General features: G+C 50.7%; 7 protein-coding genes across 7 annotated transcripts; 4 read left to right on the forward strand and 3 right to left on the reverse strand.

The window, feature by feature from the left end:
* Positions 1–111: 111 nt before the first annotated feature.
* EJ05DRAFT_483402 (uncharacterized protein) lies at positions 112–498 on the reverse strand (the record flags this gene model as incomplete). The annotated part of the gene is made up of 1 exon (XM_033745249.1): positions 112–498. The coding sequence occupies one exon, from the start codon at positions 496–498 to the stop codon at positions 112–114; it is 387 nt and encodes a 128-aa protein (XP_033603427.1).
* Positions 499–1,469: 971 nt separating this feature from the next.
* On the forward strand, positions 1,470–2,903 carry EJ05DRAFT_248315 (uncharacterized protein). The gene has a single exon (XM_033740139.1). It carries the CDS (start codon positions 1,586–1,588, stop codon positions 2,840–2,842), a length of 1,257 nt encoding a protein of 418 aa, XP_033603428.1. The 5' UTR covers positions 1,470–1,585; the 3' UTR covers positions 2,843–2,903.
* Positions 2,904–4,110: 1,207 nt separating this feature from the next.
* On the reverse strand, positions 4,111–5,256 carry EJ05DRAFT_248408 (uncharacterized protein). The gene is made up of 3 exons (XM_033740140.1): positions 4,893–5,256; positions 4,423–4,831; positions 4,111–4,362 (listed from the first exon to the last, which is right to left on the reverse strand). The coding sequence occupies exons 1-3, from the start codon at positions 4,903–4,905 to the stop codon at positions 4,206–4,208; spliced, it is 579 nt and encodes a 192-aa protein (XP_033603429.1). The 5' UTR covers positions 4,906–5,256; the 3' UTR covers positions 4,111–4,205.
* Positions 5,257–7,262: 2,006 nt separating this feature from the next.
* EJ05DRAFT_473546 (pantothenate kinase-like protein) lies at positions 7,263–9,478 on the forward strand. The gene is made up of 3 exons (XM_033743424.1): positions 7,263–8,017; positions 8,095–8,903; positions 8,961–9,478. Exons 1-3 carry the CDS (start codon positions 7,637–7,639, stop codon positions 9,238–9,240), a joined length of 1,470 nt encoding a protein of 489 aa, XP_033603430.1. The 5' UTR covers positions 7,263–7,636; the 3' UTR covers positions 9,241–9,478.
* A 1,240-nt stretch (positions 9,479–10,718) lies between these two features.
* Positions 10,719–12,392, forward strand: EJ05DRAFT_473548 (heme peroxidase). Its single transcript, XM_033743425.1, has one exon. It carries the CDS (start codon positions 11,004–11,006, stop codon positions 12,279–12,281), a length of 1,278 nt encoding a protein of 425 aa, XP_033603431.1. The 5' UTR covers positions 10,719–11,003; the 3' UTR covers positions 12,282–12,392.
* Positions 12,393–12,720: 328 nt separating this feature from the next.
* On the reverse strand, positions 12,721–15,074 carry EJ05DRAFT_535853 (UPF0016-domain-containing protein). Its single transcript, XM_033749272.1, has 2 exons — positions 13,193–15,074; positions 12,721–13,131 (listed from the first exon to the last, which is right to left on the reverse strand). Exons 1-2 carry the CDS (start codon positions 14,652–14,654, stop codon positions 13,058–13,060), a joined length of 1,536 nt encoding a protein of 511 aa, XP_033603432.1. The 5' UTR covers positions 14,655–15,074; the 3' UTR covers positions 12,721–13,057.
* A 268-nt stretch (positions 15,075–15,342) lies between these two features.
* On the forward strand, positions 15,343–17,949 carry EJ05DRAFT_497553 (uncharacterized protein; the record flags this gene model as incomplete). The annotated part of the gene is made up of 3 exons (XM_033746547.1): positions 15,343–16,790; positions 16,842–17,804; positions 17,853–17,949. 3 exons carry the CDS (start codon positions 15,343–15,345, stop codon positions 17,947–17,949), a joined length of 2,508 nt encoding a protein of 835 aa, XP_033603433.1.
* Between the last annotated feature and the right edge of the window lie 45 nt (positions 17,950–17,994).

Consider the following 17,994-nt stretch of genomic DNA (forward strand, 5'->3'; position numbering starts at 1 on the left):
ATGTAAGAAATACAACAGTCCACTTTATATATCTCCCTATCCGTCACCCCTCATCCTACCAGTCTAAATCTTTGTAACAACCCCCTCCCCACCCCTCCCACACAAGTCCTTCTAGTTATCACAGACCCGCACAATCACATCCTCCCCATTCATCTCCGAACCTTTCAAATCCAACCGTATCGTCTGCCGACACGCAAAGCTCCCATCAGCAGACACTCCACTGGGCAGTTTGTCGAGCAGCACCTTGCACACGCGTCCGCCCTCCGGCAGCCCGGGGTATCGCAGCTCGACGACGCTGCCGGTGACGGGTATGACGTGTACCGGCGCAAATGCCGTGCCAACGGTGCAGGGCCGGACGCTAGAGCGACTGTGTACGTCGGCGGCGTGAGAGGGGTCAAGGGGGTCGATGGGGGCGAGAGGGGTGAGGGCCGCGAGAGGAGTGGCTAGGGCGAGAGGGAGGAGGGTGAGGAGTGAGAGGATGAGAGTTGAGCTGGGCATTGTTGTTATTGTTGTTGGTGGTGGTGTTGCGTTTGTTGAGATGAGCGAGGCTTGACTGGGGATTATAAAGTGAATGAAGTCTGATATGGTGTTTGGGACAGTATTTGATGAGTGTTTGTTATAGACGTTCTCAAGCAGATGGATGGATGATACAGAATATCAAAAGATCCGGCGCGAGACAATGATATATAAACTCGACATATCTTCTCCTCACCCATTCATCACCAGCACAAACGCCCTCTTCTATACCATCAATCTTCTAAACCCTGTCTCTCTCAACATACCCCATATCCCCTCCGCCACTCTCATCAATACTCACAAACAAACAGAAAAGCCGTGTCACATTATCGCGCGCGCAACGAGCTCGCCAGGTAACCCTGCACACATACATGCACATACACACGCACACACGCTTCATCAAGGAAAACCTTCTTTTAGCTACGGAACTACGGCATCGCCAATTGATAACCTGCTGTGCTGCGCTCCATATTTAGCATCGAACATACTCGTTCCATGCTTGCGCTCGTGATGATTTTCTCCGGGTACGACTCATCCCACACTAAGAAATACTGGGACGGGGGGGTGGAGTGGTGATTGGGCATGGGAAGGTTTGTTTTGATTTGACGAAACGAGGGGCGCTGCGGTGGGTGGTTGCGGCGCAGCACTGCCGTACGTTGGACGGCAGACATGTATTCCGGACATGGATGGGACTGTAGAGGTTGAGGGGGGATCGGGATGTATATGTCCGCAGATTCTACGCGCGAGGGGTGGGACATGGAGAGGTTTATGGGACGAAGAGCTTTTCTACTGTGTGTTCCTCGTGCAGAGGTGGTGCTGCTGATGGGACTTCCCATTTAGGAAAGGCTTCAATTCTGCTGGGCGTTGTTCCCCGCAACATATTCCAAGGTGATCGGAAGTCCCGATGTCGCGCTCATACTCTCCTTCACCATACTGTCATGTTCTTACTCTATTATGCCCTACTAGTAGCTTCCCAATCCAGCCACGCTTCGAACGGCGTCAAAATACTGCATCTCGTCGATAGCCGCTGAAAGAACTCACAAGTTGTCTTCATCAATTCTGCCAGCCGATGCGCAATAATCTGAAGAACCCGGCTTCTTGGAAACCTGCACCGCCCACCGATCCCAAATTTACGACAGAACTCTGGAGCACAGTCCGCAGCATGAGCGCAAGCTCTTCTATACCAATCGGTACAAACCCAGGGAGGAGAGGCAGAAAAGCTGGCACTCCGAGCACGAGGAATGTTGTAAGGGAAATACCTCATTCTCCTCCATCAACTACCTTAGAGATCGCATCGATCGCCGAGTCCTCTATCACTGCAAAGAGCTCGACGAGGTCAAAAGCACCAACCGGACCTCGCAACATTCGATTTGAAGAGGAAGTGCTTCGGCGACATGGGATCGAAATTGACCGCTCTAAGCGCCCAACATCGGGTCCATTCGACTATTTCGGTACGAAGCAAGACGACTATACCACAATAGACAGCCTCAACCACATTACCATCTGGATGGCCGCAAGCAACGAGGAGCTCCAAGCGATCGCGAACGAATACACAGAGATGATGCGTCAGAAACTCTGCGAGGATGAGTACGCGACTTTTGCGAAAGAAAATCTTTTAAAAGGCCCACGGCGCGCTGGCTATGTCGCCGAAGACGGCCTGTTCCGTATCCAACGCCTAGTTAACCCCTTCCTTGCACCTGACCATTCCAATCACTGGGTCGTACCGCCGAAGATGATCGAAGACGGGGCTGATTGGAGCTGGGATATCAGACCGGACTGCTCGTACTGGTTATCGCTTCGGGGCTTCAACGAGGACTGGCGATCGCAGGTGGAGGACGTTACATATGTGAAGAAAGTCGTTGCATGCCCATACTTTACGGTTGAGTTTAAGCGCGATGGCGAGCCTGACGATGTCGCAATTAAGCAGGTCGCTGCTGCCGGGTCAATTGCCGTTTACAATCGGTTTCACTTACACCGAAACGCCCTACAATCACACGCCCTAAAGAAGTCCATCGTCTGGACGCCAACTCCTGCCGCCGAGATCCGCCACTTTGGCCTCACATTCGTCGGTAGCACCTATGCGCTCTGGGTGCTTAGGCCTGCCACTACGGAGGGAGGAGACTGGGCTGGGTGTACGATGGAACGGCTGCGTGGTGGAGACTGCGAAGCAAGTGTTCATAACACAAAAGTTTTGTTGGAATGGATCAATGAGATCCATCGATGGGGTGTGACAGTGCATGGGCCGGCATGTAAAGATGAGATAAAGGTGTGTCTGCAGCGCGATGGGGTGAGAACATCTGACATAGGGAGCAACTGTGGCTCATGAGGAAATCGTGGATTAAACAGAAACCTGAAGCACGGATCACCGCACTCCTTTGTCTCCTACGAACTGTTTGATCTCGTCTTGGTTCCTGCAGTAGCAAGGAATCCGGTTCACATGAAGTATCTTATGCTCTCGTTGGCAAGCATACAACCTCAGTCTCTACTATTGTGTGTGTACTGAGAATTTGATCGCCTCTGGCAAAAGCCTGGCTTAGGCACGGGGGAGGGGCGGACTCAGTCATGAACAGAAGCTCTTCATACTTGACATCAAGCAATGAGAATTCAAGTGTCCTCATAGGGAGTGAGTGAGTGAGCTAGTAGAGCTAAGTAGGTATGTACTCAATGACTGTATCTGCCGTGCCCGAGAATGAATGTACAGTACAACACCAAGCAGTCAATGTGCCGCATCAGTATGAAAGGGCCATGACTAAGAAGCAGTATTGAGAGAGCACTGCACCACACACGAGATGAGCAGCAGTAGGAAATCCACGTTTAACCTGTACTGTATTCTAGCGCCAAGACCAAATGCCCCCCCCCTTTCGAGTCTCGAGCTTGTACCTAAATAATTAGAGTCTGCGATCTAATAATACACATAAAGTAGTAAGATTAGCGCCCGATCGCGCGTGGCTGGGGCATGGATGTTCGCTGTTCCAGGCCCTGCGTGCTGCTGGCTGCTGCTGCGCCGTCAGGGGGAAAAAGGCCAGGTTCCTGGGCCATGCTTGAGCATGCATGCATGCGCACAGCTGAGCCTGAAACTCCCGGATCGTGAAGAAGACCCACGATTCTAGGCGATCGGATTAGCATGCATGGCTTAATGATCCAAGCCAATATAATGACTCCAGGATGTTGGGTAAGATGTGGCGCAGCTAGACAGCACGAGAATAAAGTCAGAAGATCGACAAAAGTCGAGACGAGTGCTTGGGCGCGCATTGACTCAGCACTGGTTTTGGCGCTGATTTACGTAAATTGTATGCTACATTGGAGTTGATTAACGAAAAGATGCTTGAGAAATGTGTCTATTAAAAACATCTACCCTGTTCTCTTTCAGCGGCTGTAAGCGCCAGGGATATCTCTGCTATGCCACGTCTCTCTCCCAACCAACTCCAACTGCCAAACTGGTTATATGTCGCGTCATAGCTGCCAAACAAAAGAAATTGCATACAATGAACGAACTGTAAATATGGGGAAATAGACGTCGATGAATGAATGTGCACTTCTGTGCTACCTGATCTACGCCAGGTGGCCAGCAAGACTCCGCACTCGACTTTTGGTTTACAACACGGGACTGTCCCCTTGGGAGCCGCCCAATATCATTCAAAAGACATGCAAGTTAAAGAACGACAAAAGTCATCTCGCGTATTCAATGACTAGCTGTGAATATGCACCTCAGTGCTACCTGACCTGTGCCAGGTGGCCAGCAAGACGCCGCAGCGTCCACACTTATGTTGGACATCTTTCAGCGAGTTCATCAGGTAGGGAATGCAGCCGAGACAGACGAGACAGCACAAAGCGAGTGCCCAGGCGCTAAAGCATAGTTAGCAAATATGCCGCGGCGAAGCGTGGCGCACGAAAGTCTAAACTTACTGTGTGGAGTTACCAACTTCATAGTTGATGCTGCTCATGGCGCGCTGGCCACAGGCAGGGCAATCTACAGGTGCAGGGCCACGTCCGAGTGAGGCAATAGGGGTTACATTCTGGAATTGACGTTGCTCGGTGCCTTGCATCATCTGGGATTGAGCGCCGGGTGTGTGCGCTTGAGGAGCGGGCGAGCCAGCAAATTGACCAGCTGGAGGTGAGCCGGCATATTGGCCAGTATGTTGAGGCTGTTGTTGGAAGTACTGCGGCTGGCCAGTCTGTTGATGCTGCATGGGAGACTGAGCTGGGTAGCCCTGAGGAGGAGCATACGGCTGTCCTTGGGGAGGAGGGCTGTTTGGGTCGTGATATACGGGCGGTTGTTGAGAATGCATCTCAGTGGCTTGAGGGTAAGTGGCTCCTGATCCAACAATAAGCTTGTGCCGAACGAAGAAGCGCGAACCATTTTGCGAATTGCGTACCTTGCTTCTCCATTGTGAACGAAAAGTTGTCTTGTTAAATTAACGGTATATCTGGTACTGTGGGCGTGGCTGAAGTTGAGGGTTGAAAGTATCGGAGAGAACAAAAGTCGTGTAAAGTTGGGAATAAGGACCTATATATTAGGACCGGGTACAAATTACAAGGCTGAGCGAAAGGCCCACGGTTCGGCCCCAATTGGCCAAAAGTTGAGCGCTTCACCACCACCGTCTGGCTCCCCTCCCGTATTCTGACTCTGGAACACACAATCTATGCACGCTGGACCTCAGCTCGTTGCCCTTAACAGTGGAGTTGGCGTGGCGGAGGGGCCAGCTACGGACCCGCTGATTGGCTGACTGCTGCGGATCAGACACGCTAGTCAGATCTGGTCAGATTCCTCCTAGGCCGGCCGCCGCGAGAGCCACAAGGCAGAATTGGGGTCGATAAACGGACAAGTCGTCTTGCACGCGCCCAATGACCATCGTTGTGGGCGCATGAGGATGAAGCAGAACTTACCTGCATATCTGGCTAGACGTTCTCCTTGCATCTCCTCATAGCAGCTAGAATCGTCTGCAGCTATTGTCTCGTGTTCGGCAGTGCGAGCTCCAACCGTAGTCATTTGCGTTGTTCCAGTCTTCCAGATGGACTGGATGCCAATGCACTATTTAACGTCCGAGGAAGTAATTGGGTATCTTTGTGCAACCAAAAAAATGCCCGTTCCTATATCATGTCGGAATCCCCTCTGCGCCAGGGATCGGAAACGCTTGACACTCCTCCATAGTGATAGCCTCTGATGATGCCGAAATAGAAGACGCCGGGAACTGACAGCTTCAGGGTTTCGTTCCTCAAAGTAGTAATCGCGGTAGTCCTATCATATCTTATACGTTAGACCCCTGGGCTGCTAAAGCTCTAGTATGCCACCCAGTGAACATACACCCCAAACTCGGTGTTCCGGTATACTCTGTCTTCATGTCCATCATGGCTTGCAACGCATTGGTCTCTCCGCATCCAAATGCTCTTTCATACATTGACTCTGAAGAAGAAGCCATAACAATTTAACGACGGATGTCACCGTGTTCCATGTCCCAGTAGCCACGGCGCGTGGCTGTGAGAGTCGGCTGCAGGTAGGGTCCAGTCCCACCTTTAGCACTAGCCAAGTACAGGGGCAAGCGAGCTCTCAGCTGTTGAGTATCGCGTCCAGTTTCGACACCATCTTCTTGAGATGCTTCATAGCATAAGCCACTGTCGAAAATCGCCATGCCTCAGACTAGCCGGAGCTGAGGAAGGCATCGACGCGGGCTATATCTGGTGCCTGCGAAAACAGGGCTCTAAATCATATTATAGCCTTGTGTCTGTGAGAGTTGGGACTATGTGGTAGGATGAGGTGATCAAGATCCGGTCGAAGAATGACAGTCACAGAGGGTCCTGCTGACCGTAGATTTGATTGAGACTTCAAAGCAAAACAAGGAAACATACGACAGTGGACGTTGTGAGGTGGGGCCACTACCATTTATATGTGCGGACACAACCACAACAAGGTACTCAAGTGCAACTTCCATGTGGTCCCTTGGTCCCAGGCTAGCGCCTCGTCGCAATACGCGTACAGATCACGAGAAGACGTAAGCAGGTTGAAGTGCCAACATGTAATTAAGCATCTTTAGAATCTGCTTATGTGTTCGAGCAGTACGAAGAACCTAAGAATGGAACATATAGCCATCTGCTTCATCAGATGCGATAATGTTGGCTACAGCCATGTCGTATGATGTCCACTTGTCAGTTAAGTCATGATGGAAGCCAGGATGCTCGTAAGTGTTTGTTCTAGGATTCCTGGCCTCCTCTGTTCCACTCGTGACTATCATTGCAAAATTAGAAATTCGTCATGCTATTTGTCCTGAGGTCGTTTTCCTCTAATCGCTTTGTTTAACTCCTCTGCTTCGTGCACTCAATTTGTCTCATCTGTGCGAGACCGCAACGAAATACTGCTTTGATTTCATTGAGACAAATGGCGCGGCAATCAGACCCTCGCGTCCACTCTCAAACAGTCATACCCGCAAGTGAGTCAAACTGAATGCCGAGAGGAGTCGATCGAAGAAATGGTAGGAACAGATAGACCTAAAGTATCCGACATTGGAGTATAAGATTTTCGTTACTACACCTTCATGAATGTGTGTGAACTGAAGAAAGCAGTTCAGTCATTATCCACGTAGACAAACACCGAACGCAGTAGATTGTGAATTGGCGTCACGGATAGGGTTGTCAGCACTAGGCTTGCTTGAAGCGCGATATATCTATCGTACGACACAATAAAATGTCTCCGGCATTTCGTAAGATGCTTACGCGTCTATGTGTGTCTACGGCTTCACTGCACATTCATCGCTGGCTGTCTGTATTAAAGCCGATTTGTATTCAGAATGATTACTGTTGAATAGAAGCACTCTAGGAGTAGAATATAAACTTCGGGCATAATGCAGGGCGGGCCGGAGCACCCCTGGAAGCTTGCACCGAAGGGGGAAGAGCCGAGCTCCAAACGCGACAACAACCTCGCTCATCTTCGGCGCTCGAGTTCGGGGATGTGGAACATGGAATCAGTATACTCAAATGTTCTGCGCTTTTCTCAGTACGCGTCAACAAAACCAATCGCAATGGCGCCGCCCTCGGTCTCCATCTCTCAACATCCTCTAACATTTCACTTTTCATCTTCCAAAGATCACAGCTTGTTTGCTCGCGTGCCCAAGCTTGAATCCCCGCCATGACCCGTCCGGCACTAGACGGCATCGCCGCCGCGCAGGTCCCACACTCCTCCAAAGACACGAAAGTTGAATTCAATGTCGCTGAGATGAGCTTACAACCCAGTCCTCCAAGACCGACCGACTTTCAGCGCTCGTATTCCTTCTCCGGCCAGAAAGATCGACCAAAAAGTGAACGAAGACCCACCATGGTCGGTGATGTCGAGGAAAAGATGATACGACCAGGCCAGATCCGGATCAATTTAAAAGGCGCATACATTGTCGATGACGAAGGCTCAGGGACTCCAAGCGCAAGCAGCGAGGAAGGCAGCGCGATGGAAGTAGAGACCAAAGACATCAGATTGCCCAATCACTTAGGAGGTGTGAGCCATATCGCTGTCGATGTACGAACGCCCCCTGTACAACCCTCACGCATGATCTTGCGCATGCAGACAGGGCATATGGCTGACCTGGCTTGTAGATCGGCGGCTCACTTGCAAAGCTCGTATACTTCTCCCATGAACCCCATGAAGAACTTGGCGGACGCCTCTCCTTCCTCAAATTCGAAACCGATCGCATAGACGACTGCATAGACTATATGCGCACACTTCAAGAACAACATCAAGCTGTGACTGGAAAGAAGGACGACCTCTGCGTTATGGCAACTGGTGGTGGTGCTTTCAAGTTCTATGACAAGATACGACAAGCTCTGGACGTGGAAGTGCAGCGAGAAGATGAGATGGAATGCTTGATCATCGGACTGGACTTCTTCATCACCGAAATCCCGAATGAGGTCTTCACTCATAGCGACGATGATCCCATGCAGTTTGTCGAGCCAAAGGCGGATATTTATCCCTACCTTCTTGTCAACATTGGTTCCGGTGTTTCAATGGTCAAGGTTTCTGGTCCACGGCAATACGAGCGTGTAGGTGGCACATCTCTAGGAGGCGGGACACTATGGGGCCTACTGTCCTTGTTGACCGGCGCGCGCAACTTTGGCGAGATGTTGGCATTGGCTGAAAATGGCGACAACACTGCTGTCGATATGCTTGTTGGCGATATCTACGGCATGAACTACGGCAAAATTGGTCTGAAGAGCACGCACATTGCTAGCAGCTTTGGCAAAGTTTATAAAATGAAAAGAGAAGCGGAGAGAGAAGCAGAAGACAACGGGGGTCTCGCAAATGGTGACGAGGAGCATAACGATTTGTTAGACGGGGTTTTGCACCGGAGAGAAAGTCGCTCGTTCAAACCAGAGGATGTTAGCAGAAGTCTGCTTTATGCAGTCAGGTATGTCTCATTGTCCCACTTATCCGTCCACTACCACTAGAAACTAATGGACTTCAGTAACAATATTGGTCAAATCGCCTACCTTCACGCAGAGAAGCACAACCTTGAGCGGATTTATTTCGGTGGCTCATTCATCGGCGGATATGCACAGACCATGAACACTCTTTCGTATGCAATCGATTTCTGGTCCAAAGGTACCAAACAAGCATACTTTTTGCGACATGAAGGCTATCTTGGCTCAGTTGGCGCGTTCTTGAAGAGGCAGCCGAAGAACTGGGGCCGTCGAAATAGTCTAGAACAAATGCGCCCATTATACAGGAGTCATTCGAAAGATTGAGAAGTCTCTCGGTTATCTCAGAATACACGACAGAGAAGTAGCATCGGGCGGCGCGATTGGAGTTTATGGTGCCCAATGACTACACATACAGTTATAGTAGCCATTCATTATTTGTAGCATATACTGGCTTAGATGATATCCCCTGGCAGTACTCTGGGGCCGTAGATATAGAAGCTCCTTTCTATGACAAGCTTGCACAAAAAGTTGTCCAATATTAGATTAGGCTTGATTATGCCACCATCATTCCAAGCTATCTCATTGGGCGCGAATAAGCGACAATGCAACAAGCTTGGCGTTTGGACGTATGTAACATCCAGACGTTCACTTCAGACTCACCAGCTACACTCGACTTCGAGCACAACCATTACAATTATAACGGTATGTCTGCTCCGTCCTCTTGGAAACTTTGCTAGCATATATGGTTCTTGGCAAGCCTTTCGAGCCAATGATGGAAGACTTCTGATTCGACGTCAATACGAGTCTTTCTAAGGAGGCAGTGTTCAGACCGTCAGATACCTGGCCACATGGCCATTTTATTTGACCGTTCCTCGATAGTTTTGCATGTTTGTCGACCTTTGACGAAGTTCATCGTGTTCTAGATCCTTAACTGACCTCCCAGAGCGGCATCTATGTATAGAAGCTAGAGCCGATGGATCACACACCATGCTGCCAAGTGACAGGCATCTAACCATGTATTCCATCTTATCTGAGTCTGGCGTTCAAGTATTCTGCGATACGACCGAATAAGTCGAATATCAGTATATTGCTACGTTGCGGTGCTACGTCGTAGACGTCTCTGTCAAAGAGGACTTAGACCAAGAGGCTACTTGAATAGATGCACCACCTACCGTGATGATCCTCATGTTTGATGCCATAGAGCTATATTGCTTGATACTGTGGCGTGTGGATTGAGCTTACAAAGACACTTGAGACAGGCGCAACTTACATACCGCCGACCATATTCGGTAACCATTACTGGGCTTGCCTACAAGGCAAATGGTCACAACCACCCTGGAGGCGATATACGAGAAACGCATCGGTCTAGCTGTTACAGACATTTGCAGCTTACTACGGGCATCCGTCAGAACAGAAAGGTTAACTGTACTGTCTTCGGCTGGTATCGAGCCACATATTTCTTGTTTATCGTCTCAGCCTTGACCGTACGAATCCGGATCCAACACGATATTATCTGACTGACCCACTACCGAGTACGCTTCTCTGAATATGTGTTTTTCCCAACTAATATGCACTACAGCTCCGGATATCCCCTGAACATACCACTTGGCATCATCCCAACCCGTATTTCAATACCCACACCTTCTTCTCGGCAGATGCAGGGCTAGAACCATACCCTTTCCATGACTTCTAGTGTCAATGGTGCTTAATTTCAGCTATACCACCCCCTGTGGCATCGATTCAATATCTTGGCGCGAAGCCTGGCGGATGTTGGCTGCCTAGATCTGTCTCACATTATTCTTCGAAGTGTTCATGTCCACATGTGCATGATAGACATTATGTAGCAGGCTTTAGGGAAGCCTTTAGCTAACCCTGCTACGGGCTCGTCTGATCGGGTTCTCCGTGTTGGGTCTGATCCCTATACGGCGCCACATATTTTGAGAGACTTCCATATCTTACTTATCGTATAAAGTCCCACGATGTTCACTTTTGTATCGTCCGTGTGCCAGAGTAATTGGTCCTTCACTTTTTGGCATAAACATTCATTCTATTCGAAGTCTTCTTCTTGTTCATACGTTTTTTGAATCATGCATTTCTCCAAGGTCGTCCTCTTTTCGGCTTTTGTCACTTTCTTTCCATTCGTTTATGCCTGGCCGGCAATGGCAAGTTCCGCCAGCGATCTTACCAGACGCCTCATAGAACTAGAGAAGAGTAGGACCATGTTGACCCGCCCGAACATGCGTGTTCGGCACATGGTACGCAAACGAAACCCGCAAGCCGACGATGACGAAAACGGAGAAGAGGAAGAGGAAGAAGAAGAAGACCCAACTCACAACGAAGACGACGATCCTAACGATGACGACGGCACCCCCGTCCTTATTGGCGACCTCCTCCGGGACGGTGCGCGCACCGAAACCGGCAACGCCATTGCCGGAATTCTCCTGAAAACAACCTCCGGCCAGTCCACCGTCCCCCTCTACACCCCTCCCGGCGCCCTCGACTCTCCAGCCTGCCAGCAAGACACCTGCTGCGTCTGGTCATATATCTCCACCGCCATGACAACCGCCTTCACCGGCCCAACCGGCCGCTGCAACGCCCTTGCCCGCGCCGCCATCCGACTCGGCTTCCACGACGCAGCAACCTGGTCTCAGACCGGAGCCCTCGCAGGCCAAGACTACGGCGGCGCAGACGGCAGCATCGTGCTCTCCGGCACCGAACTCAGCCGACCCGAGAACAACGGCCTGCAACGCATCGGCGCCCAAATGGCCGCGTGGAAAGCCGAGTTTGGCGTCGGCATGGCCGACCTAATCCAATTCGGCGCCATCCACGCCGCCGTGACATGTCCGCTCGGCCCACGCCTCCGGTTCTTCGTGGGCAGACAGGACAGCAGCACGCCTGCGGCAGACGGCCTGCTGCCCGACGTGCATGCGTCCGCCGACTCGCTGATCGAGCTATTCGCCAACAAAACGATTGTGCCGCACGACCTTGCCGCGCTGCTGGGCGCGCACACGACGTCAACGCAGCTTCTCGTGGACGCCTCGCACGCGGGCCAGGGACAGGATAGCACGCCGGGGGTCTGGGACGTGCGGTATTATGGCGAGACGCTCGCGGCTCAGGCGCCGGATGGGGTGACGAGGTTTCATAGCGACGAGGTGTTGAGTGTGCATCCGAAGATGAGTAGCGAGTGGAGCAGTTTTACGTTTAGTGATGGGCAGGACCATTGGAATGAGGATTATGCGCAGAGCTATACGCGCATGAGCATGTTGGGAGTGAATGTTATGAATGGGATGGTGGAGTGCAGTGGGGTTGTACCGGAGGCGCAGAGGGTGTTTGAGGGGAGTGAGCAGCCTGGTGTTTTGGAGTAGTTGTGTGGATAGGGGCTCGAGTGGACAGGGTTACGCGTGGCTTCCAATGCATATATACTCGACTTCCTTTTAGAGAATCACATTGAGGAGATTTTCGACCATACCTCCGGATATGTGTAGAGCAACAAATATCCCACGTTGTCGAATCTGGTCGCTCTGCTGCAGGGATAGTCATCCGTCCCCGGGGGGGGGGGTGTAAATGTGTCGATCAACGTCCAGTAGTATTAGCATTGTTTTATTCACCCAAGAACATACCCGGTTTCCATCAGACATGCCTATAAGCACCACCATATCCGGCTGTTGATTAGCTGCGATATATTGGTCCAATTTCAGCGCCGTGAAAGTCACTGAATCACGCCGAGGCGAGTACTACCTTGTTTGTATCTTTTGTTCATCATTTTAAAATATTTGTGCTAGATGTTACCCTCACAACTCCTTTGGCTTTTGTGAGTTAGGTGGCTAGGAGCGCAATATGAGCTAATTTCCTTTCAGGAACCTTCGGAATACTATGCGAGAGTTGAGTTCATTCGAGAAACTAATGAGCATGGATGAACGTAATGTAGTGCCGAGTAGATATTCAGTCCCTCATTATGGAGATATCAGTCATATGCGTCGAACTCGTTCTGCCGCTGCATAACACTGGCTAGATGCGCTGCCAATTTGTAAGAGGGACCTTCGCCTGATACGTACATTTTTTAATCCGCAATCGTCTAGTAATGCATTGGACTCTGGTCCAGAAGCTAAATATACAGTAATGATGATGTTTTGATACGCCGCTAGTCCGAGTACGCAGCCTCCGCTAAATAGATGACCCCGAAGACAAGGAATGCAATTGCGCCGCCAAGTGTCACTATGATAGATATTAGCTTCTACGCACTTGATTAACAGATGTATAGTATTGAACAACTTACCAACTCGCATGCTGACCCGTCCGGCAATCGCCCGGCCCCCTATTACTGCAACACCAGTACACACCGCGTGTCCACTGATCGCACCCCCTGTGACCCACCAATAGTCCTGCCCAGCAGCCATTGCGATCGTTGCAATCTGGCTGCGGTCGCCCCACTCGCCTAGAAATGTCATAATAAATGTCTGTACCCACGCCGGGCTCAGAAGCAGTGAAAACAGATTATTCACGCCGTTCAACATCCCAGCCAAGTTCCTCCGACCAGGCGATGGTGAACGGGACGGGCTCGTCGACGGACTTCGTGCAGGCGCCGGCAAGCGCGAATTCGACTTCGATTTTCTCCCTCGTCCTGCCTCTAGCGCATACGGCGACAAGTCACTCGCACGACGGGAGTTTCTGCGGGCAAGCGATTCCTTCTCTTCGAGCTCGGCTTCAACCTCGCGCATTTCCTCGCCTACACCCTCATCTGGGGACATTTTGTAACCTTCCATCAGCATCTTCGCGCCAAAGACGAGGAACAGAATAGCGGCGGCGAAGTTCGTAAAGCGCTTGGGGAGAAGGGTGGGCACAGCGTGGCCCAGGACTGCGGAGAGCACAGTCATGGCGATGAGTGCAGAGAAGGCGGCAGAGAAAACGACCATTCGGTCATGGCGCATGGCCATGAGGGCGGCGACGAGGAAGGTTTTGTCGCCGACTTCAGAAAAGAGGATCATGGTTAGGGAGAGGATGAAAGAGTGGAAGGGCTGGATAACGCCGGAGTCGTCATCTTCGGCGTTTTTGACGGGGTATTTTGGGTAGGAGATAGGTGTGTCTGATGTAGAGTCTGTTGGGAGTTTGGGAGGGCTGGGCATTGGAATGTCGTGAGGTTTCCCGGGGAGGTCGTCTGGCTTCTCGAGACCAGCGGCACCAAGGGGCTTCTCTTTGGGAATCTTATCCGCATCCTCAGAACCCTTGTTGCCCTGGGACTCGTCTTGTGATGTCTCTTTGCCGCTGTGAGAGGCTTCCTTCGGCTTCTCGGGAATCTTGTCTGTCTTCTCGCCCGACTCCTCCTTGGCCTTGCGATCTCGTTCTTTTTCTGTCACGCCGCCTTCGGTTCCCGTCGTGCCAGGCTTCGGAGTTGGCCGGTTGCGATCATTCATCACCCCATCCTCCTCCACCAAACCCTTTGGCCTCGACGCATTTGGCTTCTCGGCTTTCAAGTCCTCCACCTCTTGCGACAGCTTCGTTTCTACGAATGGTCCTTTGTGTGGCTTCCCGTCCAGACCATCCACAGGCGCGTCTTTTGTCCCTACCTCATCCTTCGATTTGACTTTGCCGACCGTGGTGGGCATGGCGAGAGGGGCCTCAGGTGCCTGTGCGTCAGGGTCCCGTGCCAATGCATTACTGCTCTCGTCGCCTGCGGCGCTGTGTACGAGGATTGGGAAAATAAGGAAGATAAGAGTTGATGAGTACTTTTGCAACCGCATTGTGCAAATAAGCTTGTGTAGCTACGCGCGTATTCTGTGTCGCCACCAGGAAGAGTGTGTCTCGTGAGGCAATCGGAATGTTTTTAGCTCTCCTGCATGAAGAACGATGCTGATAACTATAGTGAGTGAGTGTGGTGAGAAGTGAAGAAGAGTGAGCTCGGGAGCACGAATGGGCGACTGTGATGAAGCGTGATCTAGTAGCAGAGGAACTTTTAGGAAAAGATGCCGGAGCTGGCCTTTGCTGAATGATTGAGATGGGGCGTGCGCTAGGTACTGCAGAGTCGGATTTAAGTACCTATATAGGGGCTGAAGTAGATTTGTCTCGGCGCAGGAAGAAACAGAAGGTCTCTGTAGTGTATCAGTATTGACGATGCGAAATTCACGAGAAAGTGTCGCACAAATAACAAGCATGTCAAGTTCTGTTCCTAGAGAAGAGGCGATGATCCGGAACTTGCCGCTATACGAGTCCAATTCTCCTGCTGCCTGAGGCGCGCACCACATCCATGGATGTGTTAGCGTGTTGCGGCATGTCGCATGAAATGCGCCCTTTGTGAGGGGAGGCACGACAACAAAAAAGGGCATATCTGCTTTGTGCACCTTTTCAATTATCTACTTGTCAGTCTTCCCCTATTAAATTCATCTCGGACCACCGTCATTCCCAACCACTTCGCCATTCGAATCAGAAGACATGGCCGATCGGAGGAATTCTAGGGCCTCAAGTCGCAGTCGCGTCACTACTCAACCTACGCAGGCCTCTTCCACTGCACAAAGCCCAACTTCACGGGGCTCGCGGCGATCTGCTCGTATAACAGCCAGTCAAGAGCGTGAGTCCCAAAGGACCTTATACTCAAAACCACGAAATACACGAGCAACGAGCGTAGATAGCAATGGGAGTCGCATCAGTGCTCTGTCACGCGGCGCAAGGAAAGGTGCACAGAAGGCAAAGGTTGAAGAACTCGCAACAGTCTTGGAAGACGCACCTAGCCATGGTGAAGAGGAGGAACAATATATCGCCGATCACGAAGCTGCAGAGCTCTCAGATGAGCACGCTGTGCCTTTAAGAACATCTGGTGATACGGCTCTGGATACGTCTCTTGGAGTGCTATCACAAATATCAGGAACAACAGCTTATTCTCACGTCGAAGCTCAGGAGCTGGACTCTGAACAAATGCTGGACGAGCTGGACGGACTGTACTCAAATAGTAAACGCTTCTTGAAGAGATTCGCTCCAGCTGATGCAGACGCGGATGTGATCAGGGACTTGCACAGTGATCTCCTAGCAAAGGACAATAACATAAGGCGCACCTTCGACCGGATATGGCAAGCGCTTGAGCCTTCCTTGACTGTTTATCTCGGCTCGCAAAAGAAGTATATAAGCACAACCAGCGTTCTGAGGAGTTTATTTAGTATAGACGCACCAGGAGACTTCTCAAGAAAGATTGCTGGTATTCAAAATCGTCCGGATCCAGTTCTCTTCTTGGCAAATTTGGCCATGTTCATACGAACTATTCTTCCGTCTACAAGCGAAGAACCCGTGTCATGGGAACGCCTCTTACATATGGACACTGATTTCCCGAAATTGTTCCTCTCTGGTTTTGCTAAGCCAAATGTTGGTCGAACATCTGGATATAGTAATAACCTGCGTCCTACTTTCTCTCTTGCTTTGGAAATCCGCACTCAAATGGCAATACAGCATTTGAAGAGGCTACAAGATGAAGGGCAGGATGTAGAGGCTCTCGTGAGCTCGCTTGATGACATATTCTATGCACGGCGACCTGACGGGTCCATCGACGTGAAGGGCTGGGACGTCGATGGATTGGGTTCTCAAACAGAAATTCAGCCCCAGTTTCGCGATAAAATCGAGGCTCGCCACGAAAGACTGAAGAAGCTGCTTTACGACGCCACAAACGCCTCTGGTGAAGTCGAATTTGATCAATTGGGGAATGTATTTACGTGGTTGGACTTTCTTGGGATCGTAGTTGCATGGGTTCAAGATCGAGCATCAGAGATTGAATCTGTCATGAGTCTGTACTCAGATGTTTCATCTATGGAGGCAAAACTCCGTGAGGAAATCAAAGAGTTTGCGGCACAAGCGAAGGCCCGGAGGAAATCAAGGAGATCACACGGAGCGCACTCGTAAGTAAAGCACTGCACGCATAACCTTTCCTCAACTTAATGAGCTCGTAGTGTCCACATTGGGGGCATAGAAGCTCTGAAGAACTTCACCGCGGAAGATTTTGCAGATCTGAAGGATCCCAATGAGCAAGATCTAGTGGATAAGACTGCCCCAATCGTAGAAATCGAACACATTGATCATCTGGACGACGCTGTTCCCGACTTTTCTAACACGATAGACGTGTCAGAAGAAGACGACATTGACGAATTGCCTTCAGTCGAACAAATTACCAGACGTTCAGCTGCCACAGCATCTATCAATGCAACGCAGAGCACGCGAAGGAGGCTACTTGAAATAGAGAAACTCAAGAAAGGGAAAGAAAATTTGGCCAGCTCCGCTACACAGCATAACAGAGCGTCGGCAAGGGGTCGCCTAATAGATGTACAATCAGGAGCTGAACCGGTCGAATGGGGAGCCGATGGTTTTGAACCAACTCAATCTTCGGAGGCCGGCCCCTCCTATACGCAGGCAACTCAGACTTCAAGAAAGAGGCAACGAGACGAAGATGATGAGGATCCTACCGAGGACGAAGGCTTTCAGAATGATAATCGAGTCGTTGATACAGAGAGACGCCGACAACTTCATAGCCGAAAGAGGTATGCTGTGCAAGACTTTTCATCCGAGAGACCTCAGCCAAGTTCAAGTAAGATAAGGGAGACAGGCCGCAATACACCAGCGTCACCACAAACATGGCCTGCACAGAGGGCTTCTCAGCTACCTATCGCCTCTCAAGACCTAGCGAAGAGACAAGCGCGAGAGAATGTGGCAGCCAAAAAGAAGACGCAAACACGAGGGAAGAACCCCTGGACGGCCGAGGAGGAACAAAGACTTGTAGAGAGTATTGGTCTTTACGGCTGTAATTGGGCTGTCATTCGCGATCTTTTAGATGACCAAACAGGGGCCAGGATATTTAAAGGCCGCGACAATATCAGCATCAAAGACAAGGCGCGAAATTTGAAGATGATGTTCATCAAGTAAGTGCTCCCGACATTTCGTGTTGATCTAAGCTAATCTCGCTCTAGATCATACCGCATGATGCCTGAGAACTTTGATCAGATCTCCCTCGGCACCAGACTAGAGGGAATACTCATCGATCAAGGATTTAACCCTCATCCATAGCACCTTAACTAGGTGCAACTCAATACATCTTTATCGGCGCAACCA

The sequence above is a fragment of the Pseudovirgaria hyperparasitica genome (assembly GCF_010093815.1).
Source record: "Pseudovirgaria hyperparasitica strain CBS 121739 unplaced genomic scaffold EJ05scaffold_3, whole genome shotgun sequence".
Classification (NCBI taxonomy): domain Eukaryota; kingdom Fungi; phylum Ascomycota; class Dothideomycetes; order Acrospermales; family Acrospermaceae; genus Pseudovirgaria; species Pseudovirgaria hyperparasitica.